The sequence below is a fragment of the Orcinus orca genome, chromosome 3, assembly GCF_937001465.1.
Source record: "Orcinus orca chromosome 3, mOrcOrc1.1, whole genome shotgun sequence".
In the NCBI taxonomy this organism is placed as follows: domain Eukaryota; kingdom Metazoa; phylum Chordata; class Mammalia; order Artiodactyla; family Delphinidae; genus Orcinus; species Orcinus orca.
Window position 1 is genome coordinate 91,837,523 of NC_064561.1, and position 22,427 is coordinate 91,859,949.

Here is a 22,427-nt window from a genome sequence, read left to right on the forward strand (position 1 = left end):
GCTCGGAACTGGCAGGCAGAGAGTTCCCACCAGCGCCCATCCCAACCACCCGGTGTCCGGCTCTGCGGCCCGGGAACGGTGAGCAAAGGGCTGGAGCACTTACCTTGTCGTAGGCGCCCCACGACAGCTCGGTCTCGATGACCATGACCACGATGCCGAACATGCCGAAGATGAGCGCGTAGTCGCTGAGCCGCTTGCGCTTCTCGAACAGGGCGCGCCGGTGGCCCAGCTTGTAGCCGATGTTCTGGTTCTTCTTTTTGCTGGACTTGGTGCCACCGCTGCTGCCATGCCCGCTGCCACCGCCGCCGCCGCCTCCAGCGCTGCCTCCGCCGCCGGCTCCGTAGAGCGCCAGGTTATTGGAGTTGTTGTGCTCCGGCTTAGATACCACGATCTCCGGGGCTGAGGACGAAGCGGCGGCGGCCGCGGCTGCAGACGGGGAGGACGCGCCGCCACCTCCTCCAACAGACGCCGGGGGCTGTAGGGGCTGTGCCTCGGAGTCCATCTCGTGCAGGTTCCGGCGGGACGCGCTCAAGTTGCTGAGCGGCCGCATGACGCCCCCGTTGTACCTACAGCTGCTCATGGCTATTTCGGTGAAGGGGTTGCTCTCGCGGCGCGCCTGGGGCTGGCTGTGCTGGTGGTGCGCCGGGTGCGGGTGGTGGTGGTGGTGGTGGTGGTGCGAGAGCGGGGGCCCGGAGCCCAGGCTGCCGAGGCTGCCCGTGGGGCTGGCGGCGGGCTGCAGGCTGTGGCACTGGTGGTACTGGGAGGCGGACGCCGGCTGCTGCGCGTACTGCTGCCGGAGCGCACTGGCATGGCTGGACGGCGTCAGCTCGCTCACATTGAGCTGGCTGCCCCGGCGCGACGAGCAGCAGCAGCAGCACGACGAGCCTGACAGCGGCGAGGAGGTACGGGTCCGGAAGGCGCCGCCGGGCGAGGAGGTGCGGAGCAGCAGGGACAGGTTATCCCCCGCCCCCGCCCCCGGGGCACCGGAGGAGGCGCAGCTGTTGCACCGGAGGCATGGGCTGCTGCCGCCGCTGCCCTGCTGCTGGTGCGCGAGGTGCGGGGGGTGGTGAGGGTGCGGGAGGGGCGCGAAGGGCGGGCACGGCTTGTCCTGGCTCTGCTGCTGCTGCTGGCAATGCAGGTGTGAGGAGAGCGGTGGCGGTGGCGGCTGCTCCGAGAAGAAGCCGCGCTGGAACTGCAATGGGGTTTCCATGTCAGGGCTGTTAAAGCTGCAGGGAGACCAGGCGGTGGTGCACCCTGCGCAATGCGTTATGGTAGGGAGCGGAGACTCCTGCTGCTGGTGCGAGGAAGGGCCCATGCCGGCTCCGGTAGAATCCAGGCGGCGCGTCCAATTGGTTGGGCTCACCAAAACAATGGGCATGACATCACCTGCGGGGACCAAGACTGAGTTTGCAGTGCGCGCGGTTTAGGGGAGCGTGTGAGAGAGAGAGAGATGGGGGCGGGGGGGGGGTAGAATCTGCAGAATGAAAACCCTCGGAGGCGCAGGCCAGGACAGGGTGAGGGCGGGGGTTCCACCTGCTGATTGGGAGCACCCGTGAGCACCACCAGGTAGTGCAGCGGGTCTGCAGAGGAAGGAGGAAAAAACAGGCGTCCCCTCCTTCCCGTGCCACCACCCCCCTAACTAGTGCCGGACGCGCAGTCTAGATCCCCTGCACCGGGCACTGCAGCACGTTGAGCCACCCCAGCCAGGGGGTCAGGCGAGGGAACAGTGCGGAACCCGGGCCACTCCTCCACCGGCATGCACGCCTCTTAGAGCTGCAGAACAGCAGCCTCCTCGCCCCACGCCCACTTCTCCCTAATTGTCCCGCTGAGAGTGGGCTGCCGGCTGCCCGCCAAATAACTGCGGGGGCACCCGCTTTGGAGAGAAAAAGTTTGACGACTAGCTAAGCCAGTGCAGCAGGGCTTAGTGAGAACCCCGGGGCCTGAGCCCTTGTTTGGCCGCTGCGAGACCCGAACGGGCCTGGCTCACCGATCTTCCCCACGCCGCTGGTCTCTGGCGCCGGGGAGTCGGGATTGGCTGCGCGGTGCTCTCGCCCTAATGCGCTGCGGCGCGGGTAGGGTTAACCTCCTTGGCGCCTGGGCCTGGGGAGGATGGGGGCGGGGCCGGAGGAGGGGATCCCCTTCGTCCGCGGGAGGAGCCCGCGCGGGCTTCCCGGGTCCCCCTGGCGGGGGCGGAGGGCTTTCCCCGCCACTGCCTGCTCACATTTGCGCCTTCTGCAGAACATGAGGGGCTGGCGCCCCCGGCCGCCAGGTCCTGGGCTACGGCGCTCAGGCCCTCTGGCCGCCCCAGTGGGTAGGTCCGCGGGCTTTTCCTGCCATGAAGAAGAGGTTTGCTCGAGAGTCTGGGGAATGCTCAGCGACCGCCGGCCACCAGCTTGTCTTATGTTCTTCCTCCTCCACACCTGCAGCACAGACACAAAGCAAAGGCGGATCACTGTGGCGCAAACACCTAGCATCTTCTGTGCCAAGCCCTGACTGCGGCGGGGGCGGCGGATGGAGAGGGGCCTGGCGCTGGCTGATTCACACCGGCAGTCATAGCCTGGCTAGGAAATTATTAATAATAACTCGGACTGAATAATAGCTGCCCGGGGACAGTGCTGGAGTTTTGCTAGAGTTAGGTGTAATATTTATTTATTTGCTAATAAACTAATAAAAATTACGCTTTGTGTCTCACAAATTTCCTGTGATGTGTCCTTCTTTTGGGCGATATACTAACACAAAGCGGTAGGGAACCCTTTCAAGGGTTCGTTGTTACTGCTCCATCTTAAGTCATTATCGTTTGTATTTCTTTGTAAGTTGAGATTCCCGTCTCCAGAAAAGGGAATGAAATACACTGGCCAGTTGAATATTTGTTTCCCTTTTAAATCGTGATTTTAGAGCATGATTTGTATGATAGAAGTTATAACGAGTTAGAAATTAAAGTGAAAGCGGATCACCCTCATTAGGTAATTGGAATTCTCAGCTGGATCCAATTTCTTGATATTCTACTCGGCAGCTACCCTGAAGTTGCTTACCACGTACCTGCTCCTAAGAGAGAGTTCGCGTTTTCAGTGCCTTGGAGTGAATAATTCATTTTAGGATATCCTTTGGATATGAGTTAAGCAATTTTAATTTTTTGTGCATGCAAGTAAACAGATCCAGAAGAAAAAAAGGGAGAGGGTTACTTTTAGTCCCACAGAACTTGCATTTCTCTGTAGTCTTGGTCAAAAATAGAATTTGAATGGCTAAAAACTGGAGACAGCATTTTATTTTTATATTCCATGATGATTTTTGGTAATTTAATAAAATTTGTTTAGAATTTTGATCATAGAATCTTTGTGGTAGCAGAGTAGCTCTGCATGAATTGTGTGGTGAACATGACTATTAAAAACAATTCTAATGAGTAATTTGAAATTACAATGAGCTTCCAAATTAAAATATTTTCACCTTCTGGTGTGAAACAAAATTCAACTCAAGCACAAAATCCATAATACATTCATTTTCACTTTATAACAAATTATATGAGCTTCTTCTCATTGCTACGCATAGCTGACTAAGTGAAAAAGTTTGACTCATCCTTCCAAACCTAAATACATCAAATACATTTATCATGGTAAATTAATACTTTCATTAGCCTTTGGTAAATTTTGTTGAACGACTACATCAATCCCCTCTCCAAATATCACAATAATTGTTACCGGCACAAAATTAGATATAAGGTTCTAAAGTTATTAAAATGTCATTCTAAAAAGTAATGGCTGCAAAAAAACACAAAAAAGTAATGGCTGCATCTTCTATTGTCAAACTGACTTTCTCAAATAGCAAATTCAAAGCTTCAAAGAAGTTCCATAGATAAAATAACAGGGAAAAAATTATTGTATCTTTTGCCATGTATATCTCTATGCCTTAGTACCGGATTAGGTGCAGTGCCTTTAGTCATGTAGAAACAGAGTGTTTGCTGAGATTTACGACAATGATGGAGTTAACCACTGCTCACAGAGGGGGATCAGGGGAGGAAAGGGTGCACAAGGTAAGAAAGAAATGGAGATTTGGCAAACAAAATGAGGAGCTGTCAGAATACCAAAACTCAGATTACCAGTGCTTCCACCTAGTCAGTGCCTTACAAAAGCTCATGAAATAATATAGTTATGTAAAACCCACTGTGATGGAGAAAGAGGAGAGCAAGTCAGTCAGATATTTATCATCTTTCTGTTTCAGGGAATCATCTGATCACACACACTCAAAAAATCTTCTTGCTAATAAATGTCTGTATTTGGAGTACAATAATCCACTATTAGTATGGTGATGAAAAGCGACAAGATGCCCCGACAACTTTGTTTTACTTTTAGCCTGAATCCTCATAACTTTATTGTTTGGGGCATTTTACACTATTGGGTTATGACAGGGGCACATTTAAGAAGTTCTCCTTTTCATCAATCCTCTTTTCTTTATAAAATTAACAAATGGGGCTTCCCTGGTGGCGCAGTGGTTGAGAGTCCGCCTGCCGATGCAGGGGACACAGGTTCTTGCCCCGGTCTGGGAAGATCCCACATGCCGCGGAGAGGCTGGGCCCGTGAGTCATGGCTGCTGAGCCTGCGCATCCGGAGCCTGTGCTCGGCAACGGGAGAGGCCACAGCAGTGGGAGGCCCGCGTACAGCAAAAAAAAAAAAAAAAATTAACAAATGGATTTTAAGCTTATATGTAAACTTTTCATATAGCATACCATAATTTTGCTTTTTTCCCCATATATAGGATTATAGATGCGACATGTAAAGTTAAGCAGTTAGAACAACAAAGACAATATTCTTCCATGTGGATAGTACTTAGCACATAGTAAACACTCATTTATATTTGTGAGAATGAGGAGGGAAGGAGAGGAAGAGAATTACGAAAGATTGAAAGGCGACAATACAAGGGCCTATAACCTCCAATAATAAGCTCTTGGAAAATTGCATGTGCTTCTCTTTCTGTCATTAAGATATATAAGTGCTGGAATTTCTCTAGTTTAACACCAGAGGTCATACTCATCCACAAAATACATTTCAAATACTATCAGTCAAATACCTTTATTTCCAGTGTCACATTCTTGTAAAAATTCCCTGGTTTTTTTTTTCCTTATGGATTAGAAAGATTGCTTTTGAATTTGGATGTTTCTGATCTATCTGCAAAGGCAGTCAGAACAGCTGATGCAGGGGTCCAGGGCATCTGTTTCCCACACTGAGTGCTCTGAGGGATACTTTGACCTATACAGTAAATGTTTTTCTGGGATTTTCTTTTTTCTTTGCCTGGTTGAGTAAATTATTTGGTGGTGCCAAGCACAGGGGTTGTGACAAGACACAGCCTCTCTGAACTCAGTTTGCTTAGCAGTCAGTGCAAATGGGGACTCGGGATAATGTCAGAGTCGCTCCTTGCTTCCCGACATGTCTCATGAAAAACACTTCTTCTTAAGCCACGTATTGTCATCCTAACTTCATAAGAAATGTACATTTTAGGATATCATTGTTACACGTATTCTTTTGCTTCCACATTTTTACTAGAAAGTATCAAGACCTGAATGAGCTTATTGATGATAGTCTTGTTAAGTAATACCACCATTATTCAGGGATTAATTATCCTGTTAGGGCCTATTCATTAACTTTTCCAAATTTGTTTTACCCTTATCCTTGCCTCCTACCATTTCTCAGCTAATTAGCATATCTATAAAAGTCTCAGTAGTGCCAGCAAAAAAAAAAAAAGATAGAACTTATACTAGTTTTGTTAGCAGAACTGAACTATGTTACACAATTAAATAGGTGAACAGGTTGAAATTATTGACTATAAGTCTTTTTAAAATAGTCTACGGATTACATAAACAAATATCCCTTGGCAACTAGAAACACACATCTGAATCTAAATAGAAAGTCATAAAAAAGACAGTGGATAGCACATTCTAGTTTATAAGCAGTTTCTCATGTGTTACTTTATTTGCATCTCTCAAGAACCCTATGCAAGGTAGGGAAGTTTTTATGATCATCTCTACTTTACAGGTAAGGATAACCCTGAGATGTGGGCTACCCCAGGTCACACAGCTGGTGAGTAGCAAGAAAAAGCCAGACTTCAAGTACATTCTTCTGAGTCTGTCTGATGAGTCTGTTTAACACTCCTCTAGCCTTTCCTCCATAGCAGAAAAATTACCTATTGACTCTATCAACTCATACAGGCTGATACTCCACTAATAGTCAAGGAATGGACAGCAGTGGCTTATCATTACCATTCACTGCCTTTGAATGACCTCATGAACATATCCTCACTGGCTTGGTTGGGATTCTGAGATTCTTAACTACTCCCCTTTCGTTAACTTCATTTGATCAACAGAATAATTCATGAGGATCTAATACAAGTGTGGATGAAATGGCAGTGCTGTATGCATGCAGGTCCAAGGTACCCAATTAAAAAGTATTAAAAAAATTAAGATTCTACTCTATTCAGACATAGTCTTCTGCTGACTTTGCTGGCAGCCTGGGCATTTCTCATTTTTGCCAATGTCCATAGTAAAAGCTGAAGGCCATTGAAGACTACTTATTAGCACTAACAGAGTCCATTTTGTCTTTTTATGTAATAAGTGAGAAGAAAGAGGCACAAGCTCTTTGCCCTGTGGCTTAGAGGAACTCTCCTGCAGTCCTGCAGGGATCCAGCCTGGCTCTCGGCTCTTGTGCTCTGGCAGAGTTGTCTTCTCATTGCATCTCCCTTTGTGCCAAAGAGTGAGCAGGGAACCAGAGAAAGGAGGTGGGGCTCTATGCCACAGGCAGAGATAAACCAGTGTATCTTACAGCAGGAGTAGAGAGTTACCAAAAGTGGGATCAAGGATATGCAAAACCATTCCTAAGTATGGAAGTCAAAGCTTCCACTTGGTGATCCCCGAAGTTTCATGGTGGCTCAGTGCTCAAACATAATGATGCTACAAAAGTTCTTGAAGTTTGTTTTCCCTCTGAAATCCAATGTATTGTCCCATCATTATTTTCTCTTCTCTTACAGGATTAGGATCCATGATGAATTAGCTCTTTTTTCTCTTTTCCTGTTAATTCCATTCCCATAGGTTATTCATCAACCCTCTATGTTTTCCTTTTTCTTTTCTACCTCTTGCCAAACAGGCTCAGGAAATCAATTAATCATCCTGTGTCTATCTTTATATTACTATTTCCCTTTCTGGAACTATTTGTAAATTCCTACTCCCAAATAACTGCTTTAGGGCAAGGAGAGAGCTGGTGACCACTCATACAAAGGTGAAAAGCATGCTTTTCTAAGTAGAATTAAACATAATGTCATCAGCAACAAAACACTCTAAATGTTGATAAATCTTGAAGTTCCACATATTCATCCTCATCCAATAAGCCAGATTTTTCTTAAAAATGACTTTTATTCTGTGTTGTTGATGTTTTATTTTTTAGCTATAAATTTAGTAGCACTTTTTCTCTATTATTTCTATCCATATGCTACAAAATGACATACATGATACAACATAACAGAAAAAAACACAACAGATATATACTACACAAATATAATGACAAAACACACTATTTGACACAGTGTTTTACCCTTGCTCCTTAGAACGAGTGCTTCTCAAAAATGTTTTAATTAGTCAAAACTATTGGTTACTTTTGTTCACAAGTCAAGTTCTCTTAACAAGGGGTATTTCTTGGCTCTTGTAACTGCAAATATCATGATTAGGGAAGAATTCAGTGCTGTTTGTTTCAGAGGTTAAGACATCATCAGGTTTCCAGCAACTTTCTTGTCATTGTCCTCCTTCATATATATTGATCAGACTAATTTACCTTATGGTGGGAAAAATGGCTGTAGCAATTCTAGGCTTCATATCCACAACCATGCTATCCAGAGGGCAGCAGATCACCCCTGTCCCAACATTCCAAAAACTCTCTTGACATATCTATTGAACTATCTCTATTCACCAATAACATGATTTTGTATTTAAAAAATCCTAAAGAATCCACTACAATATATTAGAACTAATAGACAAATACAGCAGACTTCTGGATACAAGATTAATAATTAAAATGTCAATTGTAACCCAAAAAATTGTCAATTGTATTTCCCTACACTAGCAATAAGCAATTTAAATATGAAATTAAAAAAACAGTTTAATGTGCAATACAATAAAAAATGATTAAGAATATATCAACAGAAATGTGAAACTTATACACGAACTAAAAAATGTTTTTGAAAGAAATTAAGGAAGACCTAAATAAATGGACATACATCCCATATTAATGAATCAGAAGATTTAATATGGTCAATACTCCCCAAATTGATCTATAGATTCTCTCAAATCTTTATCAAAATCCTAGATGATTTTTTTGGAGAACTTGACAAACTGATCCTAAAATTCAAATGGAAATACAGATAGCACAGAATAGTCAAAACAATCCTGAAAAAGAACAAAGTTGAAGGACTCAAACTTGCTGAATAAAAAGTTACTATAAAGCTATAGTAATCAAGATAATGTATAATGGAATAGGATAGATATATAGATTAATGGAACAGAATTGAGAGTGCAGAAATAAACCTTTACATTTACAGTCAATTGACTTTTGACAGGGTGCCAAGATAATTCAATGGGAACACAAATAGTCTTTTCAACACATGATACTAGGAAAACTGGATATTCACATGTAAAAAGCAAACTTGGACTTCTTCCTTATACCATACATAACAATTAACTCAAGTAGATCAAAGACTTAAGTGTGAGAACAAAAACTATAAAACTCTTAAAAGAAAGCATATGGGTGAGTCACTATGATCTTGGGTTAAGTAATAGTTTCTTAGACACGACACTAAAAGCATAAGCTACGGAAGAAAAAAAATAGCTACATTGGATTTCATCAAAATTTTGTGCTTCATAGAACACCAAAAGGAGAGTAAAAAGACAATTTACAGAGTGGGAGAAAATATTTGCAAATCATAGATGTGTGGGACTTGTATCCAAAATATAAAGAACTCTTTCAACTCAATAATGAAAAGAATAAATACCCCAAAGGCAAAGTCTCTGAACAGACATTTCTCCAAAGAAGATATAATAGTGATAAATAAGCACTTGAAAATAAATACACATCATTAGTCACTAGGAAAATGTAAATCCAAACTACAATTAGATACCACTTCATAACCGCTAGGATGCCTTTAATCAGAAAGACATATAATAACAAGTGTTGGAGAGGACATGGTGAAATTCGAACACTCATACACTGCTGGTGGGAATGTAAAGTGGTACAGCAGCTTTGGAAACCAGTTTGGAAGTGCCTTAAAATACTAAATGTAAAGTTACCATATTACCCAGCAATTCCACTCCTAGGTATATAGTCAAGAGAAATGAAAATATACATCTACACAAAAACTTGCACATGAATGTTTATAGCAGCATTATTTATAATAGCTAAAAATTGGAAAGAATTCAAATGTCTGCCAACTTGGTGAGTGTATAAATAAAATGTGGTATATTCTTACAATAGAATATTATTCATCAGTAAAAAGAAATGAAGTACTGATACATGCTACAACATGGAGGAGCCTTGAAATATGTGAAAGAAAACCAGTCACAAGAGACCACATGTTGTATGATTCTATCTACTGGAAATGTCCAGAATAGGTAAAGCTATAAACAAAAAGTCACATTAGTGGTTGTCTTATGCTGGGAATGAGGAAGGGGCAGTACATGGGGATTCATTATTAATGGGTACAGTGTTTCCTACTGATTTAATAAAAATATTTTAAAATTAGATTGTGGTAATAGTCATATAACTCTGTGAATATACTAAAAATCATTGATTTGTACACTTGGAATGGGTGAATTGTACAGTATATGAATTGTATCTCAAGAAAGTTGTTAAAAACTGATGACAGAAATAAATCCCCAAACAAAACTGAATGCTAAAATGGAAGTATCAATTTAAAATGAATAGTGCCAAGGCAACATTACATAAAAGTAGAGAGGAGCAGGAATAAGTTTCCTAAGTGACATGAGTGACTATTATCTATGAATTTTAGGGAATTTGATGATTCAAAATTTTTTTCTCTGAGCCTCTATCTAAATGGCTTAAAAATCCTAACAGTATCATGATTCAATAAATATCCAAGAAGAATTTCAGGAGAAAAATGAGCTGTGGCATTATTATTTTAATTGTGGAATGCAGATTTCTCTTACATATAAGTAATAGATCAGGTATATTTTGTACTGAATTCTACAGTTAAAAATCACTGTCATCATATGATTCTAACAGACAGTGTAAAGGAACTAAGACTAAAGCATTCTCTGAAGATGACTCGTAATGGTTACTTGTGACCATTAATTAATTTCTCTGTAATGTGTTAGCTCCATCACCCTTCAGTAGTTCAGACAAATACTTATAGCATGATGAGAGTAAAGCCTTTTTTAAGAGGTTATCTGGGACAATTTGGGAAGTATACACTCTTAGTCTTGAGTGTTGGCAGCAAAAGTGCACTCTGCACCCAGCCCACAGCACGTGGTTCAGCTGTTTGAAGCAAATGGCTTAAAGGACTCAGCAGTCAGGAAGACATAGCACAAGGCAGACACTGTGTAGGTGGCAGAGGTATCATTTGATATTGACAAGTGACTGTAACACCAGAATCAGACTTACTTCAATGCTCACTTTTAAAGAGAGACCAGGGGAGTCAGAGGCCCTCTTATGAAAGCCGAGCCAATGCTCAAAGCTGTCTCATGAATGGTTGTCTAGAGGAGCTCAGAATTGGGTATTAAATCAGGGGAATGCAATATTCCTGACGATTTCCCATTCTTACATGAAGAACTGATTTGTTCATGGAGTTTCTGGTTTGTTCGTGTCTTTAGACAAGATAAAGGTCATGTTTTTGTTTAAATTTATTAAATACTTTGCTAAAACAGTTTTTCTTCCCCTTTATTTTAGTGGCCCCATAGATGATGGAAAAAAAGATGCAGAAAACAGAACACTTTGTTCTTGAAGATAAATTAAATGAAGTGTACTAAGCCGTTGAAATGAGATTAATCAAAAAGATTTTCCTAGGTTATTAAGCAGAGTTCCAAGATGAAGGACTCTTATATTTCCTGTTCTAGATTTTAGTATTTTGCTTATCTCAAGATCAGGACTTTGGAGAACAACAGAGAGAACAACAATTTTAAAAATGAGCTTTACCTACAAGTAGTAAATTCTGACATAATTGATGGGGTGCCACTTGCTACTTTAGCATGCCTGAGTGTTGACTTTTTTTTATTAGATCTCCACTCAGAGGGAGGGGTAGAGAAGTTAGTTTTGCTTGGATTCGCTAAAACGGGGCAAGGAAGGGTCTTTCACTTCACTTTTGTCCCTTTCTTTAACAAGTAGCAAAGAAAATATCTTACGTTTGTATGTCTTAGACTTATAGTCCTTAGGAGGCCCTTATGATGTTTTCTTTTCTTTTTCTCATTTTTTTTTTCCCCTGAAGGGACTGTGGATTTTCCTAGGAAGCAGGCTTCATTCTCGAAGGTTTAAAGAGGATCATGGTCTCACAATCTTCAGGAGAAGTCAGAAAATGCGAGAAGGATGAAATCTTTCAGATAACTAACTAGAGAACCCTCAATTCCCAGCAGACCGGAAGAGGAAATTGGTAAGAAGAGGGAACATTAGTTCAAACTTAAATGTAGTAATGGATATGACACAGACTATGTCCTCAAGAAGCTAAAAGGACAAGGTACTCTCTTTCTTTCTTGTTCAATTTCTAAAAACAAGGAAACTTGCTTCAAATAAATGTTCAGAAAAGCTTTCTAAACCTTCTTTATGTAGCTGACCTAACTACTCTTTAAAAACACAACTCACTAGACGTAAGAAGAAAATAAAGGAGATACAGTTTTATGATCTTAAGATGGAGAAGGTTTTCCTAAACAATTGCCTACACGCAACAGCCATAAAGGAAAAGACAACTGATTTTATCTTATAGCATTACAAGACATCCATAAGGACCAAAATCAAAAAGACGAGTGCCATATTTAACAGACAAAAGGTTAATATTGAGAAATATGTTTTTAAAAAAGGTCTAAGAATTTGATACGAGAAAAAGAAAAGAAAACTGGACGGAGAAATAAGAAAAGGATATGAACAAGCAATTCAAAGAAGATGAAATATGAATGGTCCAAGAAAGCAAAAAAAGACCTCTGAATAATCAAGGAAATACAAATTGAAACAATTTGCATTTCCGTTAGACTGAATAATACTGTATAATGCATTGGTAAGGATGCAAGACACCAGCTTTTTCATACACCATAGATAGAAGTGTAAACTGGTAAAGCCTGTTTGAAACCAATTTGACAAGACCCCTCAAAATGTTAAATGAACAACATCTTTTCAGTTAACAAGTCCACTAAAAGGAACCTATTCTTTAAAAATATTTGCATGTGTGCACAAAGATATATTTACAATGATGTACATTATAGGAAAAAAAAACAGAATAAAATAAATGCCCATCAAAAAGCATCCTATAGTAGTTTCTTTTTAAAGGATGAATAAGACCTATACGTAGAGGATGAATAAGACCTATAGAATTATCACCAGTACTCTTATCATTAAATCAAACAGAACAAATCATACAGTATGATCACAAATATAAAAATTATATGCTTCTATCTGTATATAAATTCATAGGATGGAGGCCATCAGGATTGCAGTGGTAAGTGTGGAGGTGTACATGTGGCTGTGGGCATGAGGGCAGTTTTTAGGTGTTGCTTGCTGGGTGAATCTTAAACAATGAATACATTTTTGAAAATACAATAAAAAGAAAGAAAGGAAAATAAGCCCATATTGCTCAGGCATGTGAACCTATCCCTTCCCGATCTCTTACATGCCCACCACTGTATTTCCCCATATTGCAACAAATGATTCCTCATCCCAATTAGTATAAGCTTCATGGGAGGTGTCCAGTAAGTGTTTGTTGAATTAATACTTAATTAAATTCATAAGTTTAAAGTTGTTGCCTTAGGAAAAAAAAGTAAAACCTAGAGGCTGTGCAAACATCCAAGAATCAGTCTTGTTTCTTTATTTACTGATGTATCAAGTTAACTAGTGAACTTATAGATGTGAACTTAATTTTTGCTTTGCTTTGTTTTGCTTCATGGAAAGGAAACTCTACCGTGGTCTTTAATCAAGGTTTCTAAATGCCCTGCGTTGGTTGTCCATGAACTCCAGATGGCATTTTCCATCCCAGGGTTAATTAGGCCTCCACTGAAGTCTTTCTATGTCTCCAAAATGGAAATGGTTGTAATCATGTGGGCAACAACTGTGCCAGAATCAGATTCTAGCTATCAGATTTTTATAGGGTAAGAGCAAAACTAGAGATGAACCACAGATTGGGCCCAGTTTTACCAATGAGGTAGCTGCGTATTTACCTTTTGGGGGTAAATGATCTTTTTGGCCTTCAGGCAAACTAAAGTAACAATATCCTAAACTTTGCTACAAAAAGTTAATTCCACTTAACTCTCTGGAACTATTTCATCTATCACTGTTGAGGGGGAGATGGAGGTGGTCACGGTCATGTGGCAGCAGAGGCTCTCTATAGGGTTAAAAATCTTCTGCCTTTATTTTATGTGAACAGCAAGTATAAAAAAATCATTTTTTTCTATTATTCATGCTAAATGAGAACTATGGGCAAAAAACCACACACCATGAGCTTTTCAAGAAATCAACAAAAATATAGAAATTGAATCAAGAAAGTCTTATAGAAAATAAAATATAAAAGGTAAAACTGATAGTTCAGGGAGCTGAAAATAGTAAGCCCACATGCAAGTAATAAATAAACAACCTTTCCAAAACTATAATCATTGCAAATATAATGTTCCCAAGTAATACCTGTGAGGAATTTTGTACTCCTTAATTAAATGTATTTTAGACTCACTTTTTTTACTCTTCTAACTTCATTTGCTCACAAATATCTCCTGACATAATAGGACTTTGATTAAAGAAGTTTAAAACACACTCATAATGCAACTGCTACTCATATTTTCATCATCCCCTCCAGTGCATTTTGATATATGTGTGTTTATATATATCATATATGAATATCATTGTTTATCACAATTTCTTGCAGTCTTCATCATTCCCTATCTCAACTGCTGTTTTGATTTAAACTCCCTTTAGTGGGGCATGCTCTCAAAATCCTTACATGCCTGAGATGTCCTTTTATTTTCAGATGAATAAAATATCAATATATTCTGGTTATAGGTTCTTAGAATGGAGTCATTTCCTCTAAGTAGCCGACATATGTTATTTCACTATATTCTAGTTTCTAGCATTGCTATTGAGAATTCATATGCTAGTTTGTTTTCCTTTCTAATGAAAATAACCATTAGTCCCTTTATCTAGAATCTTGCAATATTTACTTATATTCTTGGAGTTCAGGAAATTTTGATGGGGTATATTTAGATGCATGTGTGTTTTCTCCACCATTTTCTCTACCACTTGACGAGTCAGTCTAAAGGCTATAGCCATTCTGTAGCTCAGGGTATTTTTCTTCTATTATTTATACTTCAACTGTTATTTTTCCTTTTTCTAGAATACTAATTAATAACATATTTTGTATCCTAGATATGTCTTCCAAATCATTTATTTTTTTCACTCAGGGTTCCAATTTTTTTGTATTTTTGCCTGTGTTTTGAGATACAGTTTCCATTTAATCTTCCAGGATGCTAGTGTGATACTCATCATACACATTCTTACTTTAAGTCACTTTATTAAATCATTAAGTTTTTTAAATCATGCTTTAAATTTCAAACTCTCTCCTGGAGAGTTCTCATTATGATTTTTAAGCTTTTTATTTTGAAATAATATTAGACTTATGAAAAATAGGATAGAGTTCTACCTACTCTTCATTCAGCTCCCCTTAATGTTAACATCTTATACAACAAATATGCTTATTAAAACTAGGAAGTTAACACTGATACAATTCTATTAACTAAGCTAAGATCCTATTTAAGCTTCATCAGTTTTTCCACAATTATCACTTTTTTTTATGGTCCAGGAACCAATCCAGAAACTTTGTACCTGAGATTTCCTCCAAATCCTATCTGTCCTACTTATTTCAGTCACAGTTGAAAAAAGTGTATTCAGGTCACAAGCTTCCTTTTATTCATTTCTACTTATGTACATTTATGCATTAATACTTTTAGAATTAGGGAAATATTAATCATTATATCTCAATACACATAACATACACATTGTAACCAAATACAGATAACAAGTCAGTTATACAGCACTCTCTTACTAAGCAACCCATCTTTCCAGAATTTAGCCAAAGACTAGGAACAAACTACAGCCTTTAGGAGCCAAAATGAAAGCCTGTGCTGGTTATTCCTAAACAAGCCTTCAGATTTTCTGTAATCCTGATTGTCTGATTTCCATATAAAAAAACTTTAAGACTAAGAAAAAAGATTTATTGAGTCTGATAAATTGAAAATAGCAAGAAATTGAGAGGTGACAACTAATTGCTTGGGAAACTACCTAATAGTCAATTTATAAACAAAACTTAACACACATTAAGAGGCAGACAACATAAGGACTCAAAAAACACAATATGGGGTAAGTGGTCTTCCATACTTGAATAATCCCTAGTGTCTTCCTTGAATCCAAAATAAGGTGAATATATGTTTTTTTAATTGAAGTATAACTGATTTATAATATTGTGTTAGTTTCAGGTATACAGCAAAATGATTCAGTTATGTGTATATATATATATATATATATATATATATATATATATATATATATATATATATATACTTTTTCAGATTTTCCATTATAGGTTATTATAAGATATTGAATATAGTTCCCTGTGCTACACAGCAAACATTTGTTGCATGATCTATTTTAAGTACTATTAGTAGTTTGTATCTGTTAATCCCATTCTCCTAATTTATCCCTCCTCCTCCCTTTCCCCTTTCCCCTTTGGTAACTGCAAGTTTGTTTTCTGCATTTGTGAGTCAGTTTCTGTTTTGTATATAGATTCATTTGTATTATTTTTTAGATTCCACATATGTGATATCACGTATTTATCCTTCTCTGACTTACTTCACTAAGTATAATAATCTCTAGGTCCATCCATGTTGCTGCAAATGGCAATATTTCTTTCTCTTTATGGCTGAGTAATATTCCATTGTATATATGTACATCTCCTTTATCCATTCATCTGTTGATAGGTGCTTGGGTTGTTTCCACGTCTCTTGGCTATTGTAAATAGTGCTGCTATGAACATTGGGGTGCATGTATCTTTTTAAATTAAAGTTTTCACCTTTTCTGAATATATGCCAGGAGTGGGATTGCTGGATCGTATGGTAGCTCTATTTTTAGATTTTAAAGAAACTCCATATTGTTTTCCATAGTGGCTACACCAATTTACATTCCTACCGACAGTGTAGGAAGGTTCCCTTTTCTCTACATTCTCTCCAGTATTTATTATTTATAGATTTTTTTTGATGATAGCCACTCTGACCAGTGTGAGGTGATACCTTGTTGTAGTTCTGATTTGCATTTCTCTAATAATTAGCAATGTTGACCATCTTTTCACGTGCCTGTTGGTCATCTGTATGTCTCCTTTGGAGAAGTATCTATTTAGGTCTTCTGCATATTTTTTGATTAGGTTATTTTTTTCAATATTGAGTTGTATCAGCTGTTTGTATATTTTGGATATTAACCCCTTGTCGGTCGCAATGTCTGCAAATATTTTCTCCATTCTGTAGGTTTTCTTTTCATTTTGCTGACAGTTTCCTTTGCTGTGCAAAAGCTTTTAAGTTTGATTAGGTCCCATTTGTTTATTTTAGATTTTATTTCTTTATTCTTGTTTTGGGAGACTCATCTAAGAAAACATTGCTACGATTTATGTCCGAGAATGTCCTGCCTATATTCTCTTCTAGTTTGATGGTGTCATGCCTTATATTAAGTCTTTAAACCATTTGAGTTTATTTTTGTATATCTTTAAATCATTTGAGTTTATATTTGTATATGGTGTGAGGGAATATTCCAATTTCATTGACTTACATGTAGCTGTCCATCTTTCTCAACATGATTTGTTGAAGACATTGTCTTTTCTTCACTGTATACTCTTGCCTCCTTTGTTGTAGATTAATTGACGATAGATGTGTGGGCTTATTTCCAGGCTCTCTGTTTTTTTTTTTTTTAATCAACCAGCTGACACTGGATTTTTTTTTTTTTTTTTAGATTCCATATATATGCATTAGCATACAGTATTTGTTTTTCTCTTTCTGACCTACTTCACTCTGAATGAGTCTCTAGGTCCATCCACCTCACTACAAATAACTCAGTTTCGTTCACTGTTATGGCTGAGTAATACTTCATTGTATATATGTGGCACATCTTCTTTATCCATACATCTGTTCATGGACACTTAGGTTGCTTCCATATCCTCGGTAGTGTAAATAGAGCTGAAATGAACATTTTGGTACATGACTCTTTTTGAATTATGGTTTTCTAAGGGTATATGCCCAGGAGTGGGATTGATGGGTCATATGGTAGTTCTATTTTTAGTTTTTTAAGGAACATCCATACAGTTCTCCACAATGTCTGTATCAATTTACATTCCCACCAACAGTGCAAGAGGGTTCCCTTTTCTCCACACCCTCTCCAGCATTTATTGTTTCTAGATTTTTTGATGATGGCCATTCTGACTGGTGTGAGATGATGCCTAATTGTAGTTTTGATTTGCATTTCTCTAATGATTAATGATGTTGAGCATTCTTTCATGTGTTTGTTGGCAATCTGTATATCTTCTTTGGAGAAATGTCTACTTAGGTCTTCTGCCCATTTTTGGACTGGGTTGTTTGTTTTTTCGATATTGAGCTGCATGAGCTGCTTGTAAATTTTGGAGATTAATCCTTTGTCAGTTGCTTCATTTGAAAATATTTCCTGCCATTCTGAGGGCTGTCTTTTCATCTTGTTTATAGTTTCCTTTGCTGTGCAGAAGCTTTTAAGTTTCATTATGTCCCATTTGTTTATTTTTGTTTTTATTTCCATTTCTCTAGGAGGTGGGTCAAAAAGGATCTTGCTGTGTTTTATGTCATAGAGTGTTCTGCCTAAGTTTTCCCCTAAGAGTTTTATAGTGTCTAGCTTACATTTAGGTCTTTAATCATTTTGAGTTTATTTTTGTGTATGGTATTATGGAGTGTTCTAATTTCATTCTTTTACATGTAGCTCTCCAGTTTTCCCAGCATCACTTACTGAAGTGGCTTTCTTTTCTCTATTGTATATTCTTGCCTCCCTTATCAAAGATAAGGTGAGTATATGTGCGTGGGTTTATCTCTGGGCTCTCTATACTTTTCCATTGATCTATATTTCTGTTTTTGTGCCAGGATCATACTGTCTTGATTACTGTTGCTTTGTAGTATAGTCTGTAGTATAGTCTGAAGTCAGGGAGCCTGATTCCTCCAGCTCTGTTTTTCTTTCTAAAGATTGCTTTGGCTATTCGGGGTCTTTTGTGTTTCCATACAAATTGTGAAATTTTTTGTTCTAGTTCTGTGAAAAATGCCATTGGTAGTCTGATAGGGATTGCACTGAATCTGTAGATTGCTTTGGGTAGTAGAGTCATTTTCACAATGTTGATTATTCCAATCCAAGAACATGGTATATCTCTCCATCTATTTATATCAACTTTAATTTCTTTCATCAGTATCTTATAATTTTCTGCATACAGGTCTTTTGTCTCCTTAGGTAGGCTTATTCCTAGATATTTTATTCTTTTTGTTGCAATGGTAAATGGGAGTATTTTCTTAATTTGACTTTCAGATTTTTCATCCTTAGTGTATAGGAATGCAAGAGATTTCTGTGCATTAATTATGTATCCTGCTACTTTACAAAATTCATTGATTAGCTCTAGTAGTTTTCTGGTAGCATCTTTAGGATTCTCTACGTATAGTATCATGTCATCTGCAAACAGTGAGAGCTTTACTTCTTCTTTTCCAAGTTGGATTCCTTTTATTTATTTTTTATCTCTGATTGCTATGGGTAAAACTTCCAAAACTATGTTGAATAAGAGTGGTGAGAGTGGGCAACCTTGTCTTGTTCCTGATCTTAGTGGAAATGGTTTCAGTTTTTCACCATTGAGGATGATGTTGGCTGTGGGTTTGTCATATATGGCCTTTATTATGTTGAGGAAAGTTCCCACTATGCCTATTTTCTGGAGGGTTTTTAATCATAAATGGGTGTTGAATTTTGTCAAAAGCTTTGTTTGCATCTATTGAGATGATCATATGGTTTTTCTCCTTCAATTTGTTAATATGGTGTATCACATTGATTGATTTGCATATATTGAAGAATCCTTGCATTCCTGGGATAAACCCCACTTGATCATAGTGTATGATCCTTTTAATGTGCTGTTGGATTCTGTTTGCTAGTATTCTGTTGAGGATTTTTGCATCTATGTTCATCAGTAATATTGGCCTGTAGTTTTCTTTCTTTGTGACATCCTTTTCTGGTTTTGGTATCAGGGTGATGGTGGCCTCGTAGAATGAGTTTAGGAGTGTTCCTCCCTCTGCTATATTTTGGAAGAGTTTGAGAAAGACAGGTGTTAGCTCTTCTCTAAATGTCTGATAGAATTTGCCTGTGAAGCCATCTGGTCCTGGGCTTTTGTTTGTTGGAAGATTTTTAATCAGCTTCAATTTCAGTGCTTGTGATTGGTCTGTTCATATTTTCTATTTCTTCCTGGTTTAGTCTCGGCAGGCTGTGCATTTCTAAGAATTTGTCCATTTCTTCCAGGTTGTCCATTTTGTTGGCATACAGTTGCTTGTAGGAATCTCTCATGATCCTTTGTATTTCTGCAGTATCAGTTGTTACTTCTTTTTCATTTCTAATTCTATTGATTTGAGTCTTCTCCCTTTTTTTCTTGATGAGTCTGGCTAATGGTTTATCAATTTTGTTTATCTTCTCAAAGAACCAGCTTTTAGTTTTATTGATCTTTGCTATCATTTCCTTCATTTCTTTTTCATTTATTTCTGATCTGATCTTTATGATTTGTTTCCTTCTGCTAACTTTGGGGTTTATATATTCTTCTTTCTCTAATTGCTTTAGGTGTAAGGTTAGGTTGTTTATTTGAGATGTTTCTTGTTTCTTATAGTAGGATTGTATTGCTATAAATTTCCCTCTTAGAACTGCTTTTGTTGCATCCCATAGGTTTTGGGTCATCGTGTTTTCATTGTCATTTTTTTCTAGGTATTTTTTGATTTCCTCTTTTATTTCTTCAGTGATCTTTTTTATGTACTGTTGGATTTGGTTTGCTAATATTTTGTTGAGAATTTTTGCATCTATGTTCATCAGAGATATTGGCCTGTAATTTTTTTTTTGTAGTGTCTTTGTCTGGTTTTGGTATCAAGGGTGATGGTAGCTTCATAAAATGACTTTGGGAGTGTTCCCTCTTCTTCAGTCTTTTGAAGTAGTTTGAAAAGGTTTGGTATAAATTCTTCTTTATATGTTTGGTAGACTTCCCCAGTGAAGCCATCTGGTCCTGGACTTTTGTTTGCAGGGAGTTTGTTTGTTTGTTTGTTTCTTTTGGGCTTTTTTTTTTTTACAGATTCTATTTCACTTTTAGTGATCAGTTTGTTCAAATTCTCTGTTTCTTCTTGACTCAATTTTGGTAGGCTGTATGTTTCTAGAAACTTGTCTGTTTCTTCTAGGTTGTCCAGTTTGTTGGCATATAACTGTTCATAGTATTCTCTTATGAATTTTTATATTTCTGCAGTATCAGTTATTTCTCCTCTTTCATTTCTTCTTTTATTTGGATCCTCTCTTTTTTCTTCTTGGTGGGCCTGGCTAGAGGTTTTTCAGTTTTGCTTATCTTTTCAAAAAAACAGCTCTTGGTTTTATTGATCTTTTCTATTTTTTTAATCTCTATTTTATTTATTTCATCTCTTATCTTTATTATTCCTTCTGCTGACTTTGGGTTTTGTTTGTTCTTCTTTCTCTAATTCTTTTAGGTGGTAGATTAGGTTGTTTGAGATTTTTCTTGTTTCTTGAGGAAGGCCTGAATCACTAAGAACTTCCCTCTTAGCACTGCTTTTGCTGCATCTCATAGATTTAGTATGGTTGTGTTTTCATTGTCATTTGTCTTGAAGTACTTTCTGATTTCATCGGTGACCCATTGGTTTTTTAGTCTCATGTTGTTTAGCCTTCATGTGTTCGTTGCTTTTTTCCTGTTTTTCTTTCTGTGGTTGATTTCTAGTTTCATTCCATTGTGATAAGAAAAGATGCTTCAGATAATTTCTATACTCTTAAATTTGTTTAGGCTTTTTTTGGTGACTTAGTATGTGGTCTATCCTAGAGAACATTTAATGTGTACTTAAAGAGAATATGTATTCCAAGTCTTTTTTTTTTTTGGATGTAGTGTCCTGTAGACATCAATTAAGTCAAACTAGCCCATTGTGTCATTGAGGACCTCTGTCACCTTATTGATTTTCTGTCTGGAAGATCTGTCCATTGATGTCAATGGGGGTGTTAAAGTCTCCTACCATTATTGTATTCCTGTCATTTTCTCCCTTTATGTCTGTTATTACTTTCTTTATATATTTAGGTGCTCCTATACTGGGTACATATATGTTAATGGTTATAATATCCTCTTCTTGTATTGATCCCTTTGTTATTGTATTGAATATAATGTCCTTCTTTGGTCTTTCTTTATAGCCTTTGTTTTAAAGTCTATTTTGTTAGATATGAGTTTTGCTACCCCCACTTTCTTGTCATTCCCATTTACATGAAGTATATTTTTCTATGCCTTCACTTTCAATCTGTGTGTCTTTTGCCCTGAAGTGAGTCTCTTGTAGGCAGCATATTGTCAATTCTTGTTTTTTAAATCCAATCTGCCACTCTATGTGTTTTGATCAGAGCATTTAGTCCATTTATATTTAATGTAGCTATTGATAGGCTTGTACTTATTGCCAGTTTAAACCTTGTTTTCCACTTGATTTAGTATTTCTCCTTTGTTTATTTCTTCTTTTTGTTTTTCCTTTTGTGGTTTGATGTTTTTCTTTTGTAGTATGCCTTGAATTCCTTTCTTTTTGGTGTTTGCAAATCTATTGTATGTTTTTGATTTGTGGTTACCCTGGTTTTCAAGTATGTTGACCCACAGCTATATCTATGTGCTTTAAACTGATAGTTACATAAATTCAAACACATTCTCAAAGAGCTACATTTTTATATTTCCCTCCCCCACATTTTGTTATATTGATGTCCTATTTTACATCTTCATGTTTATCCTTTTGGTGTTAATTGTAGTTATAGTCACTTTTACAAAGTCTTTTGATTGTTTTTTAATCTATGTTATTATTTAAGTGATCTTCAATCCTTTTATATACTTGCCTTTCCTATTGTGATTTCCCCTTTCCTATAGATTCTTGGTTTTTTTCTATTTGGAAAAGACCTTTC

The 22,427-nt window shown here is 38.2% G+C and overlaps 1 protein-coding gene across 2 annotated transcripts in view; it reads right to left on the reverse strand.

The window, feature by feature from the left end:
• The window catches only part of KCNN2 (potassium calcium-activated channel subfamily N member 2), a 181,592-nt gene extending 180,212 nt beyond the window's left edge, over window positions 1-1,380 (reverse strand). For both annotated transcript variants that reach the window (XM_004267462.4, XM_033423786.2), the window contains exon 1: window positions 104-1,380. In XM_004267462.4, coding sequence (XP_004267510.4) covers window positions 104-1,378 — 1,275 coding nt within the window. In that variant the 5' untranslated portion in view covers window positions 1,379-1,380. The remainder of the gene's footprint in view (window positions 1-103) is intronic.
• Between the last annotated feature and the right edge of the window lie 21,047 nt (window positions 1,381-22,427).